The following is an 11,119-nucleotide window of genomic DNA, read 5'->3' on the forward strand; positions in this document are numbered from 1 at the left end:
AACAGTTTTTAAAAACGTGTTCTACAAAAGAAACCATAATAACTTTATTTTCAGCACTTCCACCTCCAGTTTTGCCTCCATTCTGCCCTTTATTTGCAAGTCTAGTTAACATTTTGCAGTCAGATGTCATGTTGTGCATCATGGGAACAATACTACAATGGGCTGTGGAGCATAATGGATATGCCTGGTCAGAGTCAATGCTACAAAGGGTATGTTTGAAGACATTTCTTATATATATGTATGTATATATATACACACACACACACACACACATACGTATATAGTGTTTTGTAGTGAGAAACCAAAGTACTCTTGTCATTATCTATACACAGAAAAATTAGGACAAAATGTACTGTATTAACTTAATTCTTAATATCATATTATTATTCCTTTTGTGTATGGCTGTGAAAATTTGTGCCTGATAGATATATTTGGTCAATATATCTCTCCATAATTGGTCCTGGCCGCTGCATACACAGTCTCTGATATTGGTATAATGTGTTAGCTTTTATGTATATTAAAAAAAAAAAAACCTTGATTTCCTCAGTATCCATATTTTTTATATTTATTTTTTTTAGTTGTAGTTGGACACAATACCTTTATTTATTTATTTATTTTTATGTGGTGCTGAGGGTTGAACCAAGGGCCTCACATGTGCCAGGCGAGTGCTCTACTGCTGAGCCATTACCCAGCTCAGTATTCATATTTTGTAATCGAAGAAATTGAAATTTGAAGACTTATATTTCTATAACTAAAAACTGGGAAATCTTGAACCTTGTTTAAATTAACTTTATAGTGGTAATGTAAGTCATTCTTACATTATCTCCTAGAATTCACACAATACCCTGTTAACAGGTACTGCTTTTTCCATTGTATGGATGAGGAAGCCAAGTTTCAGTGAGGTTCATTTAATTTCTCACTACTCATCTAGTGATGACAGCAAAACAATTATTCAGTTTACAGAAATAAAGTGCTATGCTAGGCACTTTACATACAGAATTTATAATACTCAGGCCTCTAAAGAAGCAGTTTGTTCCTAGGTTAAAGATGATGAGACCATTTAGGGTCTCCTTGAGAGAGAAGAAGGCTTGAAAGCAGTAAAGCCAGGAATTCAACTACCATTCCTTTAATTGTCTGAACAGGCTTAAGTATCTCATTGGCTAAAGTGTATGAATACTTAAGCAATCCCATTTATAAACATGTATTTAAAATGGTAAAAGCTGGGAGCTGTGTTGTAGTAGAGATTAGTACTGTGTGAGCAAAAGATTTGTGGGAAATGAAGGAGTGAGGAGCAATGAACAGTATTCACTTCATATATGCACTTATGTCATTCAGGCTAATCTAGTTCTTCCAAGTCTAACAAGTACACTCTGTGGAGAGAAAAACAGACCTCACACATATATCCCCCTTAAAAAAAACTAGTGAGCAGAACAGGAGCAGTAAATTATATACAAGTTCAATGTAGTTATATGTTTTCTTTAAGTCTCTTAAGGAATCTTTGTCAGATTATGCAAGAACCACAAACATTTTAGTAAATTGTGTAACAGTAGAGATAAAAATATGACTCTTGGATGATTAATATAGACACCTTCAGCTCTGTAATTATTTGGCCAATGATTATCATAAGATATTTTTTTTAAGACTGAAGTGTAGGTATGGAACAAAACTGAACATTATGTATTACATGAATTGCTTAGCCATAGTTTATAGTAATTTTAGCTTGCCCTAATATTTTAACTCTAAAATAGAAAATTTCATTTCCTTACTGAGAATTTTTTTATTATAAAATGAACCTCAGTCTTTGAATTCAATAAAAAATAATATTTAGAATTGTTTCTTATTGCATTTAATCTTTAATAACTTGATTTAACTTTTCAATCATGAGTGAATTATTTTTGTTATATGAAATAAGAATATATACTTGATTATTTTACTAAAAAGTTAACAAAACATTTTATTTGAGGTGTTACATTTAATTGGAATGGCACTACAAGAAGAAAAACAACATTTAGAGAATGTCATGGAAGAGCATGTAGTAACATTTACCTTCACTCAGAAGATTTCAAGTATGTATACACTTTTTAACTGAACTAACGCAAAATGTAAGTGATTTCAAATAATCACTTATAACTTCTTTTATTTGATTATGTAAGTTCTATTTAGGTAATGTTGAATTCAAATATTTGAGGCCACATATTTCATCTTTGTGTTAAAGGTATCATATTAGATCTTAATATAAAAATACTTGGGGCCTACACATACTTGAGATGCATAAATTTTAATTCATAAACAGTAAAAAATATTGAGGAGTTCTTAGGTTGAAACAGGTATAGCACATACATTTATCTTTAGGAAATAGATGTGTGTGGGGGGGTTTTTTGGTTGATTTTTTTTTTTTTTTTTTTTTCCCCTCCAGTACTGGGGACAAAACCCTAGAGGCGCTCTACCACTGAGCCATACTCCTGGTTCTTCTTCTTTTTTATTTTGAAACTGGGTGTAAGTTGCCCAGACTGTCTTCAAACTTAAATCCTCCTGCCTCAGCCTCCATAGTAGATGGGATTGCAGGATTTCATTTTAATTTTTTTTAGTTATTTTACAAAAACATAAGATTGTATAATGTTGAAAATAAAATTAGCTGTAGGGGATTGGATTGTAATTTTATGCAAAGTAATTGTTTCTTTTTATTTTTTTCTAAGAAGGCCAGGAAAATATTTTTCATTTTTATTTTAAAACTTTCGGAAATGTGAGACAAGTTGAGAGTTGTACAATAAACACCCACATACCTACCACCTAGACTCAGTTGTTAATATTCAGGGATATTCATGTTTATATTTGTGTACCTTTGAACCATTTGTTGTAGACATCATATTTAACCTCTTAAAAATAAGCTTTTATTAATTTTTAGAATAAGCATTTGGTCTAATAATTACCTGTTACGGGTAACAACTTTGAATCTTTACAGTTTGTGTGTGTTTTTTAAAAAATATGACTTGTACATTTTTATTTATTCAGTGTGTTACAGTTATTATTATTGTTCCTTTTGATTCTCAGATCATGCCACTTTTGGTCAATAGGAGTTCACGCAGTTTCTGTGTCCCTTTCACCTAGTATGTTAGTGTTTTTTCATCACCCTGCTTTCTGGTGCCAGAGTTGACAGGCTCAGCTTGTGCTTGCCTTGCCCAGACCCGAAATCAGCCATGTGCTAAATGTTTATAAATGAATTTATGGTCTTGTGATAGGATTTATGAATTCCTGAATTGAAAAGGATTGTTTCTATAACTTTATTCAGTGCCATTTCTTCCTAAATGATGAGGACTGTGAGAATACTATCCTCTACTACTGAGGACAGAGGAGGAAGTGGTCCTCTTTACTGCTAGATCTCTAGTTTGCCTTTTTGCCTTCATCAAGTAAATGAAAGCAAGAGGAGAAACTGCGTGTTGCCACTGAAGACTGTCTTTGTGGGTGCCAGCCTTTCCCTACTCCTTTTTTTCTCTTGATATTCTTCCCATGGATTAATGTTGAACCTCCTGTTTTCTTTGTCTCTAATGCTTTTACTTTAGAATAACTGCAAAGACAGCTCCCTGATTTCATTTACTCATCATTAAATATCAAGTTCACCCTTTCCCCTTCTTTCTTTTTTAAAACAATCATCATTTTTTCTGGACATTACTCTTATTCTTTTTAAATATTTCTTTTAAATAAGACACACAATATATATTTATTTGTTTTAAAAAAAAAAAGAATCCTCTCATCTAGAGTCAGATTCCTAAAGCACAACCACAGAATTTTAGATCTGGAAGAATATTCAAGATCACATCGTTCAATCCCTTCTCCTCTTAGGAAAGAAGAATGTTTTGCCAGAATGTCAGCACTTAAATCAAGAAAATCAATAATTTGACATTTCTGACTACAAACTAAATTAGCTAATATTGGATTAAAGGTACTCTTGAATATGGTCTTGACTTTTATTTTCTTCAAATACAGAAGCAATTAATTTTTAAGGGAAAATTTTTATTTTATTTTGAATATACCTTTTATTAAAGAAAAGGTTCAAGTAAATAGATATATTTATACATATGTGCACCCCTATAACCCTAATTCATTTTCTTAGACTTATAAAATCTCAAACCAGATTTTTTTGGTGAGTTTTCATTTAATATTGCTAGAAGCTATGTTAATAATTTGGTGTAAGAAGTGAATTATGATTGCTTGATGAACTCTAATCTTAGACATATATGTCACATTCTCAAGAAGTATTAATAATCTCTATAAGTATTAATAATCTATTAAGTAAGGCTGTAATTAAATGATAAGCAACAGATAATGATAAGCACCTACATTCATCTTCTTGTAGACAGGACTAAGCTCTGTAAATTGTCAGCTAGTGTTATTTTGCCTTTTATTTTTTCTGCCTTAGAACCTGGTGAAGCACCAAACAATTCTCCAAGCATCCTAGCTATGCTGGAGACACTACAAAATGCCCCCTACCTGGAAGTCCACAAAGATATGATTAGGTGGATTTTAAAGGTAACATCTTTCAAACTGCTCTGATTGTGAGAAACATTAAATATTTGTTGTGATAATATTTCATAATTTCAGGGTAACTGATACTATTTTTTTGTCTTAGACTTTTAATGCTATTAAGAAGATAAGAGAGAGTTCATCTACCAGTCCTGTGGCAGAGACAGAAGGAACTATAATGGAAGAGGTAAAAAAAAGTACATGCCTGCAGGCATGGTGGTACACACCTGTAATCCCAAGAGGCTGAGGCAGGAGAATCATGAGTTCAGAGCCAGCTCCAGCAAAAGCAATGTGCCAAGTAACTCAGCGAGACCCTGTCTCTAAATAAAATAGAAAATATGGCTGGGGATGTGGCTCTGTGGCTGAGTATCCCTGGATTTGATCCCCAGAACCCCTCCGCCCAAAAAAGAAAAGTAAATGTCTTGCATGAGTCCCTGTGTTCAATCTCCAGCACTACAAAAAGAAAAAGAAAGTAAAGTGTGATAATACTGACAAATTGTAGCAAGTTTAGTATGAGCAAATTAAATTCATCTGCAGTAAGTTGATATTATTCACAAACATTAAATTCCAAGAAATGTGCCACAAATACATTTATTTGTGGGCAATTTTTTTTGGAGGGGTGGTTATTTTGTGGTTTTTTTGTTTTTTTTTTTTTAATATTATTTTGAAGATCTCTTCTTTGGGCTAAGCAAGATTGTAGAATAGTTTTGAATATTGATACTAAATATACATCTCTGCTTTGGGAAAGAAAATGTTCATTTTGCATCTGATGGTCTAATTGAATGAATTATAATTTCAGAGTTCAAGAGACAAAGACAAAGCTGAGAGGAAAAGAAAGGCTGAGATTGCCAGACTGCGTAGAGAAAAAATCATGGCCCAGATGTCTGAGATGCAGCGACACTTTATTGATGAGAACAAAGAGCTCTTTCAGCAGACATTAGAACTGGATTCCTCTACCTCTGCTGTTCTTGATAATAGGTAAAGAAAGTAATCACAATTTCTTAAATGTCTTGACTAGAGTAGTTTTCAATTAGGGAAGTGTTTCTTTTCTTTTTCTTTAGGAGTATATTTTTAGTCCTAAGTAATTTAGTAGAATTGTTAGTTAAGTTTTGTGCCATCCACCTAAAGAAATTAATCTTAGAAATCTTTGACTATAGACACCTAACGTATTTTCCACATGAGATCCTCAACATTCTTGAAAGAATACACTTACTCCTTCCCTCTGCCCTATCTAGAGTTCATCTATTCCTCCCATGCTTCCCCTCCCAACCCCACTATGAATCAGCCTCCTTGTATCAGAGAAAACATTCGGCATTTGGTGTCTTGTGATTGGCTAACTTCACTTAGCATTGTATTCTCCAACTCCATCCATTTACTTGTAAATGTCATGATTTTATTCTCTTTTATTGCTAAGTTATATTCCATTGTGTATAAATACCACATTTTCTTTATTCATTCATCTACTGACGGGCATCTAGGTTGGTTCCACAGTTTAGCTACTGTGAATTGTGCTGCAATTAACATTGATGTGACTATGTCCCTGTAGTATGCTGTTTTTAAGTCGTTTGGGTATAGACCAAGGAGTGGGATAGCTGGGTCAAATGGTGGTTTTATTCCAAGTTTTCCAAGGAATCTCCGAACTGCTTTCCATATTGGCTGCACCATTTTGTAGTCCCACCAGCAGTGTAAGAGTGTGCCCTTATTTCTTCATATATTTGTTGGTTGATTGTATATCATCTTCTGAGAAGTGTCTGTTCAGTTCATTGGCCCATTTATTGATTGGGTTATTTGGTTTTTTGGTGCATAGCTTTTTGAGTTCTTTATATACCCTAGAGATTAGCATTCTATCTGATGTGCAAGTGGAAAAAATTTGCTCCCAAGCTTTAGGCACTCTATTTACCTCAATTATTGTTTCTTTTGCTGAGAAAAAGCTTTTTAGTTTGAATTCATCCCATTTATTAATTCTTGATTTTAATTCTTATGCTATAGAAATCCTATTAAGGAAGTAGAGACCTAATCCAATATGATGGAGATTGGGGCCTACTTTTTCTTCTATTAGATGCAGGGTCTCTTGTTTAATTCCTAGGCTTTTGATCCACTTTAAATTGAGTTTTGTGCATGGTAAGAGAGAGGGGTTTAATTTTCATTTTATTGCATATGGATTTCCAGTTCTCCCAGCACTATTTGTTGAAGAGGCTATCTTTTCTCCAATGTATGTTTTTGGCGCCTTTGTCTAATATAACTGTAATTATGTGGGTTAGTCTCTGTGCCCTCTATTCTAAGGAGATGGTTTTAGTATATTTTATAAAAGATTCCTGACTGTTCAAGTCATTAAATATCTGTATTCCTGGAGCTTGTGCTCTCTAGTCTGTGGTGTTGCAGCCACTCTCACGATTGCTTGGGTATGGACTGTGCCACAACCTCTTTTGGACCCACTTTAGTGCCAGAGACTGGACCACAGACACCTTGGAGTTTTCTGGAGAACAGAACCTCTGAATGGAGTCTTCCTGGGAAGCTTTGCCAATTTGCAACATCTGGACAATGTTCCTCATTCACACCTGTCAGTGAGCATAGTCATGACATTATTTCACTGTAGTGGCAAGGACTCAGCTCCAAAATTATATGTAGAAAAAACACCTGGATTCCAGTTTTTTCAGAGCTTCAAGACAACCAGAAGTACCTGTTCTTGGGCCTTTAGGCAAGATTACCCTGCCCATTCAGCTATGATGATGCCCTTAAGGACCCAGCACCCATAACTCTTCCTCCATCAGACATAGGCAGCATCTCCTAGAAGTCGGTGATTCCAGAGCACAAGTATCAGCATGTTGCCAAGGAGGAGGAAGTAGAGGTCAGTGTAACCTTCCTGCCATGACCCTATCAACAGTCACTGATAGTATGGACAAGGTCCCAGAGTTACCCATGTTATCATGAATTCTCTGATTACAAAACAGACCCAGGCAGGACTGAGAGACGCTAGCTATACACCCCACAAGGGCCTTACTACCAAGGAGGCCAAGTATCTCTGAGTATTGCAAGCATTTCACAAACTAAAGCTACAAAGTGGAAAAAATAACAAAAGCAGCCTGCATCAGCCTAGTCCATTCCAAGCAACACCCCTCACTCTTTCCCTAAGCAGAGGCCCAGAGGCTGGTCTTCTGGTTCCTCTGTATCCTTACCTCGTCCAAATCCTAGCACCATAGATCCAGGAAAGGACAGAAACTCGTCAGATAAATGGTGACTTTTTGGACCCTGACCTCTTCAGAAGCCTGATTCTGGAGGTTTTGCCATCCATGACTGAAAAGGAGCCCAAAAGCCGTCTCCCATGGAGTTGATTTGTGCCCAGGTCACCTGAATGGCTGAAGATCCAGCAACCATCAAGCCACCCAAGATGGATGTCCCAGCAATAGAAAGGAAGAAACAACTGCCGTGGACCCATAATCTCAAATTGCATGACTTGAATGTGCTCACACACACTGGATTTTAGAGTACTTTCTATCCCAGGTACTCAGGATAGAGGGTTTCTTGTTCTTTATCCTCCTTTTGCCTTGGCTATAACATAGGAATGGTATATTAAAAAAAAAAAAGCTGGGCACAGTGGCACATGCCTGGAATTCCAGTGGCTCCAGAGGCTTGAGACAGGAGGATTGCAAGTTCAAAGCCAGCCTCAGCAACAGCAAGGCACTGAGCAACTCACTGAGACCTTGTCTCCAAATAAAATAGGCTGGGATGTGGCTCAGTGGTTGAGTGCCCCTGAGTTTAATTCCTGGTTACCTGCCNTTCTTGCACTTTAAAGTGAGATTAGGCACTGCTTCCGGCAGAGTCCGGAAGACTGCACGGGGGGAAAGGGCGGGGCCCGGGCTGCGCGCCCAATCGTGGTGACGCTTTCGTCTAGCCGGGGACTCGTGGGGTAACTAGCACTACGGAACCAGCACCATGGCGTCGGGCTGCAAGATTGGCCCGTCCATCCTTAACAGCGACCTGGCCAATTTAGGGGCTGAGTGCCTCCGGATGCTAGACTCTGGGGCAGATTATCTGCACCTGGATGTAATGGACGGGTAACTCCTCGGGGCTCGGGTCGGGCTTGCCGCGCGGGGGCGGGACGGCGCACCTGTATTGAATGCCTGTTGGGTGCACGGTGTCCCTGTACGACCGGGGGCGCCTCACTTTGAACACTGTATTGAGGTGGGGAATGGGGTGGGAAGCTTGAAGGCCCTGGCTGGAACTGACCTGACGCAGCATCCTGGGCTGCGGGCTGGTCCCAAACCTCAACTCCTCCCCTCCCCCCACGTAACGTGTGGTCTTAGGACCCGGAAGCGACCTTAAATCTCCAGGCCCTTTCGTGTACAGTAGAGAAACTGAGGCTAAAAGTAGACACAAAATTAATTCTGAGAAACATCAGTGCAAAGCTTGTCCTTGAGTGGAAGAAACCATTTCGTAGTGTTTTAAAGTCAGATTTTTAAAATCTCAGCAGTGATATTTGGGGAACTTTTTTGTATTAGTACCCCAGACCATAACTTTGATTATTGCTTACTAGATAAATAATGTTTATGCTATTCCATAACCTAGGCTTCTTTTTACCACCATCAACATGAGCATTGACAAATCATGGTGTAGAGGTATCTGCTGACAAGTTTGGGTGAATTTGGCCTTCTCGACGTGGCTGATGCTGTGCTGCAGCTTAGGGGGACCTAAGACCTGTTTAAGATTTAGGTACAGTTAACAGCTAGACTTGGCAAGGGCCCCTCTTTTCTAAGCTAAAACTGGACTCTCCTTGCTCTTTGGTCACCCTAATGGATTACTTTGTCCTGGTAGCCAGTTCTTCATGCTTCTTGGTACCTCATGCCACTGCTGTTGGAGGGCTGCTTCTCTTTTCCATGTCACAGAACAAACACTAGTTTTACATATCCTTTCTTGCACTTTAAAGTGAGATTAGGCACTGCTTCCGGCAGAGTCCGGAAGACTGCACGGGGGGAAAGGGCGGGGCCCGGGCTGCGCGCCCAATCGTGGTGACGCTTTCGTCTAGCCGGGGACTCGTGGGGTAACTAGCACTACGGAACCAGCACCATGGCGTCGGGCTGCAAGATTGGCCCGTCCATCCTTAACAGCGACCTGGCCAATTTAGGGGCTGAGTGCCTCCGGATGCTAGACTCTGGGGCAGATTATCTGCACCTGGATGTAATGGACGGGCACCCTGCTCTGCAGTGAGGTCAGTTTTTTATTATTGACTGAAGGATTTTATTTATCCTGCTCTCTTCAAGTGGGGATAATAGTAGTATCAATTTTGTTAAGCTATTGTGAAGATGAAATGAAGGCATTTTGTTCCCAACATCACCTTTGGTCACCCTGTGGTAGAAAGCCTCCGAAAGCAGCTAGGCCAGGACCCTTTCTTTGACATGCACATGATGGTGTCTAAGCCGGAACAGTGGGTAAAGCCAATGGCTGTAGCAGGAGCCAATCAATACACCTTTCATCTAGAGGCCACCGAGAACCCAGGGGCTTTGATTAAAGACATCCGGGAAAATGGGATGAAGGTTGGCCTTGCCATCAAACCAGGAACTACAGTTGAGTATTTGGCACCATGGGCTAATCAAATAGATATGGCCTTGGTTATGACAGTGGAACCTGGGTTTGGAGGGCAGAAATTCATGGAAGATATGATGCCAAAGGTCCATTGGTTGAGGACCCAGTTCCCATCTTTGGATATAGAGGTCGATGGTGGAGTAGGTCCTGACACTGTCCATAAATGTGCAGAGGCAGGAGCTAACATGATTGTGTCTGGCAGTGCCATTATGAGGAATGAAGACCCCAGATCTGTGATCAACTTACTAAGAAATGTTTGCTCAGAAGCTGCTCAGAAACGGTCTCTTGATCGATGAAATCATAAGGAATCCAGAGTTTGTGTTCATGAAATCTTTTTACTGGAAAACAGGAATATTGACTACCAAATCATACCAGGTTGAGGCAATGCTGCTTTTCTGAGCAATTATTCATTCCAGTGATTAAAATCTATTGTGCAGAATGTTCTAAGAGGTTAGAAATTGATGTATACAACATTCTTTAGTGATCCAATTTAAAGGTTAGTGTGGTTAAAAAACTGTTCTAATAGAATTGATTTTTATAAAGAGTGAAAATATGGGCTGTATTAAGGTTACAAAAAATAAATGTATCATAACGCCTAAAGTGGATAGACATTAGCTACTATGAAAAATTTTTTTCCATGTTTTTAAAAATAATGTTCTATTGTTTCACAGCTGTTTTCCAAAAGCAAAGGGAGCCCTTACATTTTTCCTGTTTCACGTCATTTGTGATTTGTTTATATGCTTGATAATATGAGTAGTGTGGAGCTAAAAAATACAAGCTTGGGCAGGATGGCATACTGTGGTCTTTGATCTGAACATTTATTTTTCACTTATCACCTTAGATTTGATTAATCAAAAACTGTAAAGGCAATGTCCTATGAAACCCAGGGGTTCTAAAATGCAAGCATAGATTTTTATTGAGATGTTTTCTTTGTGATTCTTTCCTATTCCTGGTTTTCTTAATATCATTCAGCATTCATAAGGACATTAAATAAATGCTTTTGTATTAGCTCTCCATA

At 38.1% G+C, this 11,119-nt stretch overlaps 2 protein-coding genes and 1 pseudogene across 13 annotated transcripts in view; all 3 read left to right on the forward strand.

The window, feature by feature from the left end:
* Ubr2 (ubiquitin protein ligase E3 component n-recognin 2) overlaps positions 1 to 11,119 on the forward strand; it is a 135,506-nt gene that overhangs the window by 87,368 nt on the left and 37,019 nt on the right. For all 8 annotated transcript variants that reach the window (XR_007348458.1, XM_015487732.2, XM_015487731.2 and 5 more), the window contains 5 exons: positions 55 to 209; positions 1,964 to 2,066; positions 4,418 to 4,527; positions 4,628 to 4,708; positions 5,321 to 5,499. Coding sequence is in view for 7 of the 8 variants with exons in the window: in XM_015487732.2 (XP_015343218.1) it covers positions 55 to 209; positions 1,964 to 2,066; positions 4,418 to 4,527; positions 4,628 to 4,708; positions 5,321 to 5,499 (628 nt within the window). In the remaining variant the exon portion in view is untranslated. The remainder of the gene's footprint in view (positions 1 to 54; positions 210 to 1,963; positions 2,067 to 4,417; positions 4,528 to 4,627; positions 4,709 to 5,320; positions 5,500 to 11,119) is intronic.
* LOC107143916 lies at positions 6,724 to 8,091 on the forward strand (annotated as a pseudogene).
* On the forward strand, positions 8,354 to 11,119 carry LOC107143914 (ribulose-phosphate 3-epimerase). Of its 5 annotated transcripts, none has more exons than XM_015487735.2 (2): positions 8,354 to 8,576; positions 9,833 to 11,119. In XM_015487735.2, exons 1-2 carry the CDS (start codon positions 8,455 to 8,457, stop codon positions 10,395 to 10,397), a joined length of 687 nt encoding a protein of 228 aa, XP_015343221.1. In that variant the 5' UTR covers positions 8,354 to 8,454; the 3' UTR covers positions 10,398 to 11,119. The 5 variants fall into 5 exon arrangements, with proteins under 5 accessions (XP_015343221.1, XP_015343220.1, XP_048661282.1 ...); XM_015487734.2 differs by lacking the exon at positions 8,354 to 8,576 and adding an exon at positions 9,490 to 9,707; XM_048805325.1 differs by lacking the exon at positions 8,354 to 8,576 and adding an exon at positions 9,558 to 9,696.

Source organism: Marmota marmota, unplaced genomic scaffold (assembly GCF_001458135.2).
Source record: "Marmota marmota marmota unplaced genomic scaffold, marMar, whole genome shotgun sequence".
In the NCBI taxonomy this organism is placed as follows: Eukaryota; Metazoa; Chordata; class Mammalia; order Rodentia; family Sciuridae; genus Marmota; species Marmota marmota.